The 18,053-nt window shown below is 37.1% G+C and overlaps 1 protein-coding gene across 1 annotated transcript in view; it reads left to right on the top strand.

The window, feature by feature from the left end:
- The first annotated feature begins 6,575 nt into the window (after positions 1-6,575).
- The window catches only part of EMB2410 (embryo defective 2410), a 46,604-nt gene continuing 35,126 nt past the window's right edge, over positions 6,576-18,053 (top strand). The window contains exons 1-5 of the mRNA XM_089145198.1: positions 6,576-6,775; positions 7,354-9,489; positions 12,535-12,733; positions 12,858-12,917; positions 15,647-15,751. Of these exons, the coding sequence (XP_089001324.1) occupies positions 6,678-6,775; positions 7,354-9,489; positions 12,535-12,733; positions 12,858-12,917; positions 15,647-15,751 (2,598 nt within the window). The 5' untranslated portion in view covers positions 6,576-6,677. The remainder of the gene's footprint in view (positions 6,776-7,353; positions 9,490-12,534; positions 12,734-12,857; positions 12,918-15,646; positions 15,752-18,053) is intronic.

The raw sequence follows: 18,053 nt of genomic DNA on the forward strand, positions 1-18,053 counted from the left end.
CTAATCAAATTGTATTCTTTATGAAATTATTATTGTATCCTTCATATTAAAGGGTGTTCAAAGACGGCTAAAGTTGGCTATATCGTGTCTATTTTGTATTTTGTTATAATTATTGATACCTTGACTAGTCTTTATCATGATTAACATTAATTTTAACTATGGGATGTGAATTAGTTTTTTAAGGAGGGAAAGGTCATATGAAATAACAAAATGGGTTTCAACTTTGACTTGAATGTTCTCTAGCACACTCATGCTATAAATAAATAAAAAACTAAAAGAAATTTGCAAGTGGGTTTTGTTTATGACATATAGACTTGTATACAGGTTTTGCTTTGCGTAATCGAGTTGGTCTTTTATCTCAACGGATAAAAATATCTATCATACTAATTTTTTGTTTACTATAACATTAAAAAAGGGCCCAATAAGTGGTTTTGCTTTTGATTTGTATTATTTGTTAGGATATTAATTAAATATTCCGTATAAGAAGGGCTTTATCGATTGTGTTACACTTTAATTTGGTTTCTTATTGGTTTGATATGGATAATATATGGTTACTAAAATTCTTATATGGAGTGGCTAGCGTGGGCTAATAGAGACCGTTAGATCTTAATGGTAGATCTAATGGATTTGCCTATATAAATGATGCTAGGTCCCTCCTCTAACCTTAATTATAATCACATCTGTTTAGTCAGAAAAGATATACCATCAAGCCAGTGAATAGGGATGAGTTTAGAGGAGAAGATCCAACATCAAGTTGATCATAGAATCAACTTCCACCTCAAGTTCGTTTCTAGTGGGAGACATAAAGAAGATATTCCGCTGCGCTTTGTCTCCAATGAATCCTATAAATGTATGTTCATTATCATTTTGTGTCATTATCATATTAAGATGTTTTTAGTCGATTTATGCGATATTGGATAGAAATATTCTTACAGTTGGCATCTGCTTAGTCAAAAGAGATATACCATCAAGCCAGTCAACAGGGAGGAGTTTAGAGGATAAAATCCAACATTAAGTTGATCATAGAATCAACTTCCACCTCAAATTCGTTCATAATGAGAGACATAAAGAAGATATTCCGCTGCGCTTTGTCTATAATGAATCCTATAAAATATGTTCATCATCATCTTGTATCATTATCATATTAAGGTGTTTTTAGTCTATCTATGCGATATTGGATAGAAATATTCTTACATTATCATGATTTAAAAATAATTTTATTCTTAATATATAGTGAAAGATATGAAAATAACATATACACTTATCTTGATAGACAAAAGATTTCAACTCTTTCTTCTTAACTATACAGTAAATTGACAGTGAGAATATGTAGGAATTAAAATAAAAAGCAAAATGTGAGCTTGCTGTCTTCTTCTCCTCATATAATAAGCAACCAAAAACGAAAAAGTATATGCTAGAAGTAATTTAAGTTTTAACTTCCATCATGCATTAGGATAGAAAGATAGGAAGAAGATATGGTTGATGTCTCATCTATTGAAATGACATGATAAAATAATTCTCTTTTTTTTTGACTTCTGACCTTTGAAGTAAGGACAAACTGTAATGCTGGAAGTGATGGGCTTGAATTTATCAACTTCTTCGAAAGCATGTAGGACCTACATATAGGAAAAAATTGTACATGAGGGATCTAGGATCTTAAGAATAAAAAAATAAAATGAAATTTATTCATTTCAAAATATTAGAATCTGTCTCTTAATCAGTGTAATTAGTTTAGGCTATTTTTGGTATCAATTATCATTGTCAATTATCAGAAATTTTCATTATTTTAAATTATTTGGCATCTATTCTGAATTTTATTTTTATTTAAAATAATAGAAAAACCCCAAAATCCAAATGAACTTTGCCATTATGGATTATGATGAGAACATTATCTCATTTGTGTAAGTTTACAAAGTTCTATAAGTAAGATGAGGGTAAAAAGTCAATACACATTCTTTTATAACAACCATACTTTTTCCTTCTTTTCTCACTTGTTTACTATCATTTTTAACAATTTTTTATCTTGACACCAAACTTATTTTCCATTTCATAATTTATTTTCGATAAAATTCACCAAACCATTTTTCATTCTTGACCAAAAATGAATTCTTGTACTTATTTATTTTAAATAGGCATAATAGAGAATGTGAATTGATACCAAAAAGAGCCTTAATCATTCATTGGCTTTACTTCTTAAATTCAACAAGTATCTAACCAATTGATTACTTTGTTTATATTCATAACTGAAAGAGTTCTTTAATCTGATAGAACTATAAAATGTATCATTTTCTAACAATTCAATATACTAGCTCATGTCAATTTCATTTGGAGAGGAAATAATTTGTTATAAATAAGTATTGTTGTCTTTTTGTATTATAGCTTAGTCAAGTTTTATTCTTTATGAATTATTATTGTCTTTTTTCAGTTCTAATCAGTTTCTTATTTTAGCAAGTTTAATTATATCAGAAGTTTGAACAATAAAAAGAAGACAAAAAAAACAATACATTTTTTATGTATTCCCTTCCCCTTTCTCAGGTGAAGTTCAATTTTGTAGACTAATAGAGAAACCCACAAAATAATAACGTGAGATAAATATGTATAATACAAACCCAACTAGATCATAAGAACGTAGGAATGCATGAGAATCAAAGTTCATTCAATAGAAGCGTGAGAACATACTGGATATGATAACACAATGTAATACAAACATATAGTAATAATTTTTATAATACGGAGCGCCTAGGTCATAGGAGGGCAATATATGATAAACAAAGGTCACGTAACCGAATAATATGAAGACAATACTAGTGGAGGTATACCTGTTAAGGAGTATTTTGTAAGAAATGTAATTTTTCGAAGGAAATCGAGTAGAAAGATGCATTTTTTTAGGTTAAGTGGGGTGTTTTATTCAGGAATTGCTTAAGTCTTGCATAATTAATGTGCAGGACTGTCCTGCGGTCGTTGGATGGTGGCCAAGTAATTGAGTTTAAAGTCCTGACCACTTGTTTGCGTAAACAATGGTCGGGATTTTAAATTTGACCACACAGCAACCATCCGATGAGCGTAGGACCAAAGCAAAACCGGTTTTAGCCCAATGACAGAGTATACCAAAATTTTAGTTTGTATATAGTAGTGTGATATTATAATTGTTGAACCCCTTTGTATAACTTAGGACCCATTTTATAACCTACCAAGTGTTCTCTTGAAATCACACACACGATTGTTTAGGTTTTAGGCATTGATAATTGCCCTTGAAGCCACCACAGTAGCAACGTTTCTTGTGCTTCAAAAACGGAATACCCATCTCAGCCTCACTTAAGCACAGGCTCACTTTGCTTTGGAAGCCTTGTTTATGGAAGCTATGACAAACATTTTTGTTTAGAAATCCAAACAAAAATTTTTTAAACATTTTTTCTTCTATAAACACCATGAATGGTATTTTAACTTTGTTAATTAATCGATGATATAACAATTTTATATTATATATATATATTGTGGTTTTCTGTCAAGCTTTGTCATTTTCTTAAGCAAGTAGAACAATTGAGAGCCTAAAGTCATTGGTTAAGTGTTAAGTGGTGTTTTGTTCCTCAGGCACTAAAGATCTAAGACCTTCTAGGAAACCTTCTAGGGTTTAATTAAGAGCTTGAGGAGTGAGGACGACATCATAGATGTTGATATTCATTTAATTAATTAATTAATAATATGTCTTTTTCTGATTAAGATGAGTGATGTTTTGTTCTTGTTGACCATAAGCACTAGAAACTTGAAAGAGACTCCATTCTGACGTTCTCAAATCTAGATAAGGATTCTGATAATGACCGTGTCCTTAATGGGTTATTAATAGCCTCTATTTGCATGTATTATTGTTCATTTTAAATTAAATAAATATATAAATGAGTTTTTATATGCACCTTCGATTTTCGTGCATCTCAGTGGAAACGTCGTGGACTCGACCCTTGAGGACGGTGTCGGTGTCTCCCCCTCTAAGGATATAGTCAAGTGCGTAAAAGCTGGCTCGAATGAACCTTAGTTCAAAAAAAAAAAACTGAAATAAATAGAGTAATTAGAGATCTTAATTCCAATCCTCTGGATTTTAATCTATGGGTCTGATTTTTAAAATTAAATGTTTGGTTGTGGAATGAAATTTGTGGATTCATCCCAAAAAACTTTCGACACGTGATTTTTGTGAATGTGCGGTTTCCCCCCCCCAAGAAAAGAAAAAAAACTGAAATAAATAGAGTAATTAGAGATCTTAATTCCAATACATGTTGAGTGAGTAAATTAGTCTTTTTAATTATACATGGACATTTTTGTTTTGTATATTATGGCCCAAAGCCCAAGGCACAAGCCCAAAATGTAATTTATTTTGAAATGGGCTGAGATGGGTTCTTAATGGTCTCAAAACCTCTTTAATCTGAACCCAAAGCATTGGTCCAAACAGAAAACAAACATGATCAAGCTAATTAAATTTGTCTTGAGCTTAAACCAAAAACTTTGCTAAGAGTTCGTGTTTGGATTGGAAAAAAGTGGGGGGGGAAAAAAGAGAAAAAAAAAAAAAAAAAAAAACCCCCAAAAAAAAAAGAAAAGGGGGGGGGGGGGGGGGGGGAACCCAACCCCGCCACCCCCCCCCCAAAACCCACAAGGGGGAGTGGGAACCCCCCCCCCCCCCCCCCCCCCCCCCCCCCCCCCCCCCCCCCCCCCCCCCCCCCCGGGCCCCCGCCCACCCCCCCCCCCCCCCCCCCCCCCAAAACCCCCAAAAGGAGGGGGGTGCTTTCAGAACCAAAACAAGCTTGACTCAACCAACGCATTGACCCCCGGGTCGGAATAATGGGGTTAAGTGATGAGTAAACATCTTTTGTGTTGGTTTTCTGCCAATTAAGCCAAACCCTATGGCTGCGTTTGTTTGCTGGAATAAAGGTGGGGTGGGAAAATTCTTGAAAAAAATGTAGATTTTTTACTTTTCCTTTAAATCCCAAAATGGTAGATTGTTTGGTTGCTTGGGGTGGGAAAGTGGGAGACTTCGTCTGCTAATGTGGCAGCCAAACTTTCCCATCCCATGCCATTTTAAAACCTCACATATTTGGTGAGACTTTGTGGAAAAGTTGGGAAAACTAAAAAGTGGGATCCACCCTATCACTTTTCCACAAAATTCTTTCAGTTCCTTTACTTCTCCCTCACCCCACTACACATGGGACCCACATGTTTTTTTTCCCACCCCACCTTTGCAAACAAACGCAGCCTATAGATTTGTGGATTTTGGTTATACAGATATAAGGGTTGGTACATCCGTACATGGTTATAAAGTTAGATTATTTGAAATATACATCTCTCTGTTGTGCACAACGGAATACTTTTATTCAATGTAGAAGGCCGTGATTAAAGATTTAATTTTGAATTAAAAAAAAAATTCTCAATATTTTTTTAATTTTTAAGTTTTTTAGCCATTTATTTGGCATATAAGTGCATTGTTGGTGTCGCATATATGTCAATATTTGATTTTTAATAAATCATTTATTTTACGAGAAAGAAGGGTAAGTTAAAAATGTAGGAACTATGCTAAATGAAAGAAGGAAAGAAAGAAAAAAAAAAAAAAACATATAATCTATTTAAGTCCCACAACCATAGTTTAAGTTTTCTTAGCAAAATCTCACTTAAAATGATATGAGTAGCTTAATAAAGGGGTGCCACATCAGAAGACATACTCTTAAATTTAAGAAATATTATTTACTCATTCTCTTAACCATTAAACCCTACAACTTGATATTTTTTTTTATTTATGAAAATTGTATATTTTTTTCGAGAAAATATCATCTATTGTGCACAAGTTTATGCTGTGCACAATAGTGCATATATATACCAAATGATTGATTGAGAAAACAAAATAAATACATATATATATATAAATATCCAAATGATCGGTTGAGAAGAACAAAATATCCCAAGGGAGGTATTGAATTTTTAAAATTTTAAAATTAACGGCTTTAATATATAAAACTCATTTAGGTACGAAAATGTCCTGCTGCTGTGCACAGTTGAGCCCCATATGAACCACATATAAATTTTTTTTTAAAATTTTTTCCATTAAATTTTTTTAACCTCGACATTTTCATTAAACAATTGGTCACTAAATGAATTTAAACACTAGATAGACAAAAATATGCACAAGAAATGTTTTCCTTTTTCCAATTGAAATGGAGGGGTCATATAATTTATTTTCCTACGATTTTAATTAAAACTCAGTTCAAACATGGAAAGGCTCTGTAAGATTTAAATTGTTTGAGACATTTAAACACTAGATAGAGAAAATTCAAGGCACTTTTCATATAATTAATATAAGCAGGGTTTTGCCCGACGGGATTTGAACTCTTCCATGTGGAAGCATTGGACTTTGCCAACTGAACCACCTCTCTGGGTTTGAGTTGGTGTATTGAGTTTCCAATTGGAACGGAGGGAGTTCACGTAAAAAATAAATAGTAAAAAAAAAAAAGCTCTCCACAGATTCAGTGGGGCCAAGGGTATTTTAGTCATTCCGATAAAGGCGTAATTTATTTCGCGCTTCCTCAGTTCTCTGATTCTCTTTTGCTGATTCGGACCAAATTCTATGAGATGAAGAAGCAAGAATCCCTTTCAAGGCTCATCAGCTTTTTCCTGCGTTTGTCCATTCAGCAAACGAGTTTATGGAAGATGGCGTTCAGGGACTGAAGCTAGCTATAAACTCGGACGTTTCATTTGTTCGAAAGGAAAATTTGCTCACCGATACTCTTTTTCTTTCAAGGTACTCGATCGAAAAGGTTAGTTGAAATCTTGGATTCGAAACTCCGAATCTTCATTTTCTTCCTTTTCTCTACCATCGAGCAAAACGATTCCATGTCGCTTTCATGCTTGCATATCTCTATTCTAACAGAGATTTTAGACGTTTATGTATGTATTCCGGAATTCGTACTCAGATAACTTTAGAATCCACGTCTTCTGGGTTTCAACTATAATTGGAAAGGAATTCCTGTTAGTCTTGTTTATTCTTTATGAGTTCTATTGGATTATATGGTGACCTTTGTAGCAGGTTTTGTCAAATTATTTTGAAATTGTTCGGAATTCCGTCCAGTTAGTGGGGTTTCAGTAGTTTGGTAGGACAGTTAATTTGTCGTATACGCACGAAGAATTTCTGAATGGCCGATGTTTTTGTTCCCCTCCTGTTTCATTTCTTTATTTCTGATTGTAGTACCTAATTTCATTAAAATATGGACATTTGAAATTGGTATACGCCTCTCATGGTGAACAGGTTTTGAATGTCCAGACTTCCAGTGATATACTGGAATTTTAAGGGACTGAGAGCTGCTTCTTGGTCCCTGGCAGATGCGTGCATTCCGGAGTCAGAAAGCAGTGGAACAATACAATGAGCATTGAACATCTCCATAGCCCATTTATCGGCTTCCCACTCCGAAATGTCCCAAATCAGAAAAACAATGTTAGTTTCACTTATGTGGATAGAAGGAGGTTGCGGACACATGCTTTTCCCAAGTTCTATTGTGCAAAGCAGAGTTATGGTGGGCACCGAGGGTTTTGGTTTCCTGATTTTAGTGGGAAACAAACTGGGTTTTTGTCAAGCAACTTTGGATTGAAAAATGGGTTGAAGCTGAACTTCAATTGCGACATTTTCTGCCAAAGTAAGGCTATGATTAGATCTTTGGATCCTTTGTGGAAGGAGGGCTTGCTTTTTATTAGGTGCTCGGTTTTCTTTGCTGTAATATCTGCATTAGGGCTATTGGTTTGGTATGGACAGGTGAAAGCGAGGAGTCTTATTGAAGCCAGGTTTCTGCCATCTGTTTGTTCAGTACTCAGTGAATATTTGCAGCGTGAGCTTGTTTTCGGTAAGGTTCGCAGCATTTCACCTTTGGGCATTACCTTAGATTCATGCTTAATTGGGCCTCATCATGAAGAGTTCTCCTGTGGTGAGGTCCCCTCTATGAAACTTCGTGTCCGTCCTTTTGCTAGCTTGAAGAGGGGAAAGATTGTGATAGATGCAGTTTTATCTCAGCCAAATATTCTTATTGTGCAAAAAGAGGATTTCTCTTGGTTAGGTATTCCTTCAGCCGAAGGTGCTTTGCAGAGGCATTCCTCAACTGAAGAAGGGATTGATTTTCGTATGAAAACCCGGAGGCTTGCTAGAGAGGAAGCTGCAGCTCGCTGGTCCAGAGAAAGGGATGAGGCAGCAAGAAAAGCTGCAGAGACTGGCTACATCGTTCCGCGGCAATGGTCTAGTTCCTCAGAAGTTGATTTTCCCAAGGAGGATCCAGACCATCTTAATGATATGGCCACCCCCGAGTCCTTTGTTTGCACGGATGAGCGAATGCACTGGAGGGATCACCATTGCATGGACGCAGGTATTGAGTTTGGTTTGAAGCATGCAGATCTAGAAAAATCATTTGGTGTGGAAAATCATAGTACCAGCCTAAAGTTCTGGTCTAGAATGATATCACCTATAAAAGACAGATTCAAAAGAAAGGCTCGTGGCAGAGATATCTCTGAAGCTGGTAATGCTATCAAAAGGAGAAATCTTGAGCGAAGTGCAGTAGCTGCGCTTGCATATTTCGAAGGTCGAGGTGGTGGGAAGTTCAGTGAGCCTTCGCAAGTAGTGCGACCTTCAGTCAAGTCTCTTGTTGTGGAAGGTGAGTATACTCATGATGCAACCAAGGCTAGTAATGCCAAATATAGGGGATATGATGATCATTATGCCAAACCTGATTGTGGAGAGGAGAAGATTGCCAGGCATGAAACCTCACAAAATGCATCTGGATTCTCCACAGGCAGTGTGAAGGGGGAATTAGTAGAGAACATGACTAATAGCTTTGGATATGAAGGTAATTCAGGATTTCGGCATCTTAAAGTGAACAAACAGAGTGGTGTCAAAAATGATAGTGGCTTCAGTTTTGCGCGACTACCTTTCCTTATGAATGGGGGGAATCTCAGTACAGTAAGTGCACCTTTTGAAAAAATTCCGCTGAATGGGAAGAAGCAAACCGACAAGGGCAATGTAAACATTGAGAAATTAGATGGAATTCATGATCAGGATAGTCACTTCAATTCCAGAGTCAGTTCCAGTAGATTACAGAACCAGACGATGGAGTCTTTTCAAGAAGAATCCCTGGGCCGCAGCATAGATCATACATCCGAAGGTGCAAGTCTCAAAAAACTTGATCCATCGGTGGCTATTAATCATTCAATTCCCATCTGGTACTTGGGCTTGAAATCAGGTTTACCATCTTTCTCTAGAGCTGTTGGAGAACTGTTATCTGATTATTTGGTCAGTCCTGTTCAGAAACTGAGGTCAGGCATTGGTCTAAAGGTTGAAGATCTTGTTGCTGAACTCACTGAAGGGGTAGATGAAGTACAGACAGAAGGTGTTGAGAAGATGCTTCCGGTTACATTGGATTCTGTTTATTTTACACAGGGATCATTGATGTTGTTAGCATATGGTGACCAGGAGCCCAGGTGAGATTCTGTTATGTTTATAACCTTAAGGTGCATAAAGTTGATGTTTTTTTGATTTTAAGATTGATTCTAATTTGCCTTTCCTGCAAGCCAAAGCACTTTATTCATCCAAAAAAAAGTCAAAGCACTAACGGGTCTGACGGCTATTGACAGAATTTGATCAAAATATTGTTGATGAAGTTGGTGACTCAATCAAAAAATGTTTGATCATGATTCATAAGCCTTTGGTCAATCTTTGGTCAACTAATCTCCTGTATTTGTTTATTTTTAACTTACTTTTTGCCTTTGTAGAGAGGGTTTGAACCCCAAACACATCATAAGTCTACAACATATATGACACCAAAACTAACAGTGGCTATAAATTGGGCAGAGCAAGCGGTTGAATCACATTAATCTGGTTTTGCTGTGGGGTGCTTTTATTTTGCCCTTTATTATTAGATGGGTATGAAAGTGAATCTTGAATTTAGTGCCCAGAGCCTTCCTAGGGGTGTAGTTGAACTGTTTCTCCAAAAAGACGGGAACTGGTGCTTGGGAAACTGGCATTCCATATTCTTATTTAGTGTGCCTCTATCTGGAAGGTAAAGTTATAACTATTTGTCCTGTCATCATGAAGAATGCACAATGGATATGGGAAGTTGGGAACATACAGAAACAGGCAGTCCTTGGCCAAACGAGCCCTTTCATGGTCCACCATTTTGAACCATTTGGAAGGCCTGGTTTAGACAACCTTTGGATCAGCACATTCTTAGATCTGCCACATTTCACTTTTGGCTCTGATTTCAATCATATTGCCCACCATAACAAATTTACACTAAGCATTCTATACACCATAGCCAATTATCCTAAGCATAACCCTTATGTCCCATTGAGGTAGTTTCATTAAATATCTTGGTTTATTTGGCCCTTTTTGAATTGATGCTACATCATATTTGAATGGTTATGTTTGAATCAATTAGACTCTTCAGTGTAGGGAAAATAAAATAAAATGAAAGACTGTCCCTCGTAGAATACCATGTGCTTTTGTATTACAATCCGATGTCCAAAAGAAAGGCCTTTGCTTATTCCCTATTTTCCAGACAAGTTCGCTTAGTTCTCGAAAGGAGATGCTAGGTGAATCTTCCCTCCCCACCCCTGCATATCCTCATATTCTGTCCTTTACTAAAATCCCTCACTTTCTTTTTGATCGTGCTCAACTTACATCCTTGACTTTCTTTTTCATCATGGTCAACTTATATTCTCACAGAGCAGGATAGAAACTTCCTCCTTGTGATGAAATTAATGTTCAAGAGTTTTAGCTAAGCACGATGCTGTGGTAGGATCGTTAGTTGTTGCAGCAGGTCATCAATAATAGAAGCAAATCAAACTAGAAGGTTAGATGAGATCTTGCAAACAAATGCCAGTTGGGATTCCAAACAAGGATCAAGTGTATGCCCTCTGGAGATGATAATATGCAGCAAATATGGAGAGCCTGATGGGCAGGATTGAAGATATGACAATAGATGGCTGTGGAACAATCCAGCTAGCAGAACAGGCCAACATTGGGATCAAGAGAGGCCTTGATGTCTAAGTTATGTCCTCCAGGATTCAGTTAAAACAGAGTTGAGGTTGCAGAGGTCTTGTGGCTTGAAGTTGCTGGAAAACTGTGCACAGCAACAACCCTTGCGATACGATGATTTAGATCTTCAAAGGTTGTATTAGCAGTAAGAAATTAAAGCTTCACACTGGCAGCAATAGTTGGAATTCAAGTGGTTTGAAAGAGAAGAGAGGAGAGAGAAGAGAGAGGGGGTAAGGAGGTGGGCTCTCTCAATCCTGGGTCTCTCACCCACAGTTGTCTCAGCTGTTGAACTTTGATTTACTCTGTAAGCAATGGCAATATGGTCCCAAAGTGTTAATTTCTATCCATTTAAAGGGCTTTTTATAGCTGGGCCAAAGCCTTACAAAGTAGAAACTACCTATTCTGAAAATTAAAGACTGCTTTGGTGAGGAATGGATCTTCTCAACAAATATGCAGGAACTAAGTACGAACTATCTAATTTAGAAGCTAAACTGAATTGAGAAACTAGGCTTTATAGATCAACCACCAATGCAAATTAAAGAAGGGGAAACCTTGTGCCAAAGGCTTTCGCACAAGCAGAGTTTTTTTTTTTTTTTGGGGGGGGGGGGGGAGGCAATTTTCCCTGCAGTCATACCCCAACAATTTTTGCTGGGAGGCTGTTTAGATACCTTGACCTCAGGCTACAACTGTGGTCCACCAACCGTTGTGCCAAGGCCCGCCCCTTCATGCATAGATCTTCTGGGAATATTCCAACTAAATCAAATATGAGGCTGTGGCATTGCTCTGGTGAACAGTATTTTTGCATCTTTTGTACATGCTTTGTGTTATTGCAGCAGTCCAATTTGATTGTTCAGGATAGCTGTGGCAGGGGGACCTTCTAGTTGGGCTAGCTGGCTGGTTTGGGCAGGCCTTCAATTCTGGTTTGATTTGGTCCTTGTTCCAATCTGCCTGTGTTCAACATCAGAAATTATTTCTTAATGACTGGATGAAATCCCTGACTTTCTTTTCAATATAAAAAAATGAATTGATTGCCCTGTTCTTGTGCATGTGCTTACTGTTCTAGAATAATTCATTTATTATTAATCCGGTGTTGCAATTGTTCAAAAGGTAAAATCCAGCAAACAATACTCCAGTTGATCCCTCATACAAAGCTGTTTTATTCATTTCAAGTATCTAGTGCCTCTTTGATAAGCTGCTGCTTTATTCCTTCAATATGGTCTTTTATCCTGTAACAGTTGCTTGTGAGTTATAATCTATTCTCCTTTATTAGTCTATGAATTTATATAAAAAAAGGCTTTTGTGAATGTTCCAGTGCTTCTTCTAGCCTTAGATTTTGGGAAGAATATTTTTAATATATTGGTTGTGTTTGATTTATTTTTTATGGAAAGCATCCTACTAATGCATAATTGTTGATTTTTGCATGATGGATGGAATTTTACACTAAGGATAAATTTTTATTTTATTTTCATGTGTTTTATGCACTCTTATAGAGAGATGGACAATGTCTCTGGACACGTAAAATTTCAAAATCACTATGGCCGTGTGCATGTACAACTAAGTGGGGCCTGTAAGACCTGGAGAACAAATACAGAACCTGAAGATGGTGGCTCGTTATCCGCAGATGTGTTTGTTGACATCATTGAGCAGAAGTGGCATGCTAATTTAAAGATTATAAACCTCTTTGTGCCGGTACGTATTTAGTCAAATTTTTTGTCATAAATATATAAAAAACAAAGTTGAAGAATTCAAGGTATTACCACTTCTCTTCTTTCATCTAATAGACAGTTCAACTTCATTTCTCTTTCCCATGCAGCTCTTTGAAAGGATTTTAGAAATACCTATCATGTGGACTCAAGGGAGAGCCAGTGGTGAGGTGCTTTCTAACTTCAATCTGATTCTTTTTTGCTTTTTTTTCTCTCTCCCCCCCCCCCCCCCCCCCCCAAAAAAAAAAAAAAAAAAAAGGGGGGCAAAAGAATGGGGAAAAAACCCCCAACACATGCACAACCAAAAATACAAAGAAAGAAAAAGAATATAAGTTATTACTGTATTTCTTTTGGTGAAATATCCAAATCATTCACACCTAGTTTTTTATTTTCTTCTTCCCCCTCCCCCACTTTCCTCTTATGGTTTTTTTTTTTTGGGGGGGGGGGGGGGGACAGGGGTAGGTGATCCAGCCTCTCACAATCAGCTATGTAAGGCAAGAGGCAAATGGATCATATGGCATACATCTTTTTGATATTAAAATATCAGTTTTCTTAATTTTTTGAAATGGAAATGCTTTTAAAATAGCTTGTTTTGTACTTAATGGTTGGGATGAATGTAATAACATGGTATGGCATAAACTAGCTATCACTACATAAAATAACTACCTTTACTGTTTCACTTTTTACCATTGAACATGCCTTATTTGGAAGAGGAAAAATGATCTAATTTTACTCTGTAAAGTGAAATTTTGTAAAGTTCACTTAACTATGTGCTGATGATTAAATACAGTTTTGTGCTTCCAAATTTTCAACTCATCCAAGTATTTTGATGATTCCCTTCCTTTATGTGTGTGTTTTCTTCTTAATTTACTCTTTTTTATGCACTTGTATCAATGCATAATTTTTTTTTTTTAATTTTAATTTTATTATTTTTTATTTATTTAAAATTTATATATATATATATATATATATAAAATCCATGCATAATGTTATAAAATTTAGAAGCAAATTGCATTGGCACTCCAAAATGGAGGCTTTAAAGCACTGACACCCCACTTTATGTTTGAAAAACACAAACACCCCATTCATTAAACACAGTAGTCCTAGTCCATTTTGTTAGTGAAACCATTAATCCACTGTTTTTTTTTTAAAATTCCAAAAATACCCTTACCAAAATCTGAGGAGAAAAAAAAGGGCCATTAGATTGTTGACACGTGTTCTATTCTAATCCTATGCTCATTATTCTTCCTACACTAAAGCCAAGCTTTCATCCCCAATCTATTCTCTTTCCTCACTCGGCTACTTCACCCTCTCCACCTTTGGGGCAGCAGTTGTAGGACCATCAAGGATGGCCAAAATTGCCTCAACCAAGGTCGCCCAGACAATTAGGACTATCTATTTTGGAGGTGGAAACCCAAGCAATGCAAGTTGCCCAAGTTCGAACCTTCCATCTTCCTCTCCCTTGTTCGGAACAAACATGTTGCCTTCGGTGACTCCATGGCTAGGAACCAGTTGGAGTCTCTCATGTGCCTTGTCTCTTCGGCTTTCTCCCCGGATCTTGTGTGTGGCAGCGGCGAAGACAACAAGTTCCGGCGCTAGCATTTCCCTTCTCACAACGTCAACATCTTAGTCTATTGGTCTCCGTTCCTCAGGGGGATCGAGAAATCTGAGAATGGCTTTGATCACAACAAGCTCTACTTGGGCACCGTGGATGAATGATGGGCGTTGGAACTGGGTCAGATGGACATGCTAGTGCTGTTGGTGGGTCACTAGTTCCTCCACCCAACTGTGTACTACGAGGAGAAAGAAGAATTTGTGAAAGGTGGGGAGGGTGGAAGCCCATATATCACGTCCTAAATTCCCTCCCTCACTCCCTCTACAATGAAAAAGAAAAAGAAAAAATCAAATTAAGCAAAAATGAAATAAGAAAATATCCGAACAGAATAGTTGCAGAAACCTAATTGGAACACGGAAAACTCCATTCGCACTTGCATTCTCCTTCACTTCGATTTCATCACTGTTTGAAAAACACAAGAAAGGAGAAAAAGAGTAAATTAGGGGTAATTAAATGAAGCAAAAACTGTTAGAAAGGGAAGAAACAAGAGCAAAAAGAAAGTCTTACAGAGGTGTGAGGAGGATATGATGGTGACCAAAGGAGGTGGCATTATCGACCGAAGCAGGAGTGAGAAAGGAAGGACGGTAAGGAGGAGAAGAATAGCGGCGGAGATGGCGGAGATAATTGGAGCCGAAGGTGGAGAGGGTGAAGCAGAGGAGAAAATAGAACATGTGTTAACCATCTAATGGCCTATTTTTTTCTCCTCAGATATTGGTAAGGGCATTTTTGGAATTAAAAAATAAATAAATGGTGGATTAATGGTTTCACTAACAGAATGGACTACTGTGTTTAATGAATGGGGTGTCTGTGTTTTTCAAACATAAAGTGGGGTGTCAGTGCAATTTGCTCTAAAATTTATAACTATATAGTTATATATCCTGGATTCTTGGTCCATAAGTATGTTGTTACTGGGGTTATATGCTTCTATTTATGTTGTGTATTGTTGGTAATCTTGACCATTGAATGATTTCTTATGTCATTTATATCCTTACGAATCTTAAAAGATACCAGTTATCCTTGCATGGTTGTAATGCAATTAATCAAAGTAGTTGAACAAAAATATCAAATGAAGGCTGAGAAAATTCGACTATATGGTAGTGTCAAAGGCTGTTTATACATAGACACAAAGTTGCTCCTTGAATTTATCAGTTCTTTATTGGTTTGTTACTTTGTTAATTGTGTTGACTATCAGCTTAGAAATAACATTTCTGTATGGGACATATATTGGTTAGATTGGATTATTGAAATTATTTTTCTGAATTTTATTTTCCTTCCTCATCACAGGTTCACATATGCATGTCAAGGGGAGAGACATTTCCTAATCTTCACGGACAGCTTAATGTGAAGGATTTGACTTTCCAAATATTCGATGCTCCCTCAAGTTTTGCAGTATGACCAATTTCCATGCATTGTTCTGTAAAGCTTGCTGTTTTAAAAGCCCCCCCCCTCTCTTTGGTTTGGCAACAGATAGACTGAAATCATTAATATAGTGAAGAAGATACAGGCAAAGTTCAAAAGAAAATGAATGTAGAATAAAGCGCCTCAAGGCACACTACAAAGTTACAAACCCCTCCCAGCCATCTAAACTCCTTGAAACCAGACCTAGAAAGAACAGCTCCTATAAAGCAAGCTGCACCCGAATCCTGCTCTGCTATTTGTCCTCATCCTAAATAGAAGCCTGTGTCATTGTCAAGGCTAAGAGAAGCCTCATAACTGTGATCACTAGGCAGGCCCCAGCTCATAGCTTTCTATTGGCTTAGTGGATCCGAAAGCTTCCTTCCTTTCAGTTGATCGATTTTGGTGAAAGGCTTTTTAAAATTTTGAAGCTCCATTGTTGTTCTTTTGTGATGATCCACTTTTTGTTAATTGTTATAGCATTTAGGAGCCATGCTGTCTTGGTGCGTTGTTTACTTTACTCTTTTTATTTTTTTTGGGGTGGGGGGGGGGGGGGAGGAATAATTATTAAGTCTTAGTTTAGTTGTGGTGTTTACCTGCAGCTTTTAGTGCTGACATTCTCGTCAAGGCTCAAAAAATCATTTTATTGCGGTTTTTCAGTTTGATTGAGACAACCAAATTACCAATATTTGGTCTTTTCTTGTGAAGTTTCAGTGCGTTCAGGCAAAATGAAGGCCTAAATATTCCCTGGACCTAGACCCATTCCATCCACCTCTCCCTCCTTAACCGCCTTGTTCTTTTAATTCTCCAAGTTCTTCACCCCACTCCTAGGCCAGCGCGCCAACCATATCCCCCCCAAAAAAAAAAAAAAAAAAAAAAAAAAAAAAAAGAAAAAATCCAGGCCCATTCCAAACTGGTTGATGCAGATATGCTGCACCAAACCAACCCAAACTCAACTAGGTTTCTAGATTGAGATAAATTTGGTCCAGTTTGATTCATGCGTCTACTAGAATCTTAGGAATTGATTTTATTTGTGGAGATTGTCTTGATTTAAGTCTTGTTTTAGGAATTAGGAGCCATAATTTTCTTTATACATGATGTAATCCCCTGTTGTTATAGATAGATTGGACAATATGAATTAAGTGGCCCGGGGGGGGTGCATGTAAGCATTCTTCTCTCCGCTACTTTTACGCTTTTTCTCTTTCCCTAGCATATCTAACTTTCAAGCATTCCCCTTCTTGCTTTATGCCCAAACATTAACTTGGTATCAGAGTTGAAGGTCCTCACTCCCCATTAGGTTGCAATAGGACCGGGTTGGGCCTGGCTTTTGCAATCTAAAGCCCAGCCCTATATGTTCTAATCTAAGCCCATTCCCGCCCTGACCCTAATTCAGGGCCAAGGATTATTATCCCTGACCCTAAGCCCTACAAGGCCAAGCAAAGCCCATTCTTGCCCTAATTGTCCCTGATTGGGCTAGGTTGGGTTGGCCTTGGCCCTGATCGGGCCTATCCTTGGCCCTAATTGTCCCTATCCCCGGCCGAAAAAAAACCGAGCAAAAGGCAAACACAAAAACACACCAAAAAAAAAACCCCCCCCCTCAGGGGGGAGAAAAAACAAAAAAAAAAAAAAATAAAGGTCCCCCCCCAAGTAGCAACATCCAACATGATGAAAACTATTGATTTGGGAGCTCTAATACACAATTTATAATAACAAAAAACTAGTGTGATGCAGAATTGAAGACATATCTACGAAAGAAGAAGCCCATTGGGTTAGGCCCATCAAAGGCCTAAAGTTGTCACCTGAACCAGCCCATGGCTTTTATGGGCTAGGGCTGTTTTAGTGGGTTAAAGTTAGCCCACATATGTTGAACTTCATAGTCTAGACCTAAGCCTAAGTCTAGTTTTTAGAAAGTCAATAAAAGGGGCTTTAGTTTGAAAATAAGAGAACTCATTGTCAAAGGAGTTCTCCTTTGTCAAGAGATAGGTAGTAGTTGAGTCATTAATAGGTAGGTGGTGTTAGCTAGTGGTTGGATGTTGCCATTAATATTTATGTCTCTTTAGAATGCTATATAAAGAGAGCTTATGTAAGTGGTGAAAAAAACCTTATGAATTGAAATCAAATTGCTTGCGCATTCCTCCTGCAGCATTCCTCCTTGGAGAACCCTGTGTTTGATCAAGGTAGATTGGTGTTTGACCAATCGATCCAACTTGTTACATGTTACTTTGTTGTCCTTATTGTTCTCTTAATTCTCTTATATTGTTCCATTCATTCTTCTTTATAGCATACTGCTATTTTG

Source organism: Hakea prostrata, chromosome 2, assembly GCF_041222555.1.
Source record: "Hakea prostrata isolate BN-2017 chromosome 2, UWA_Hpros_2, whole genome shotgun sequence".
Classification (NCBI taxonomy): domain Eukaryota; kingdom Viridiplantae; phylum Streptophyta; class Magnoliopsida; order Proteales; family Proteaceae; genus Hakea; species Hakea prostrata.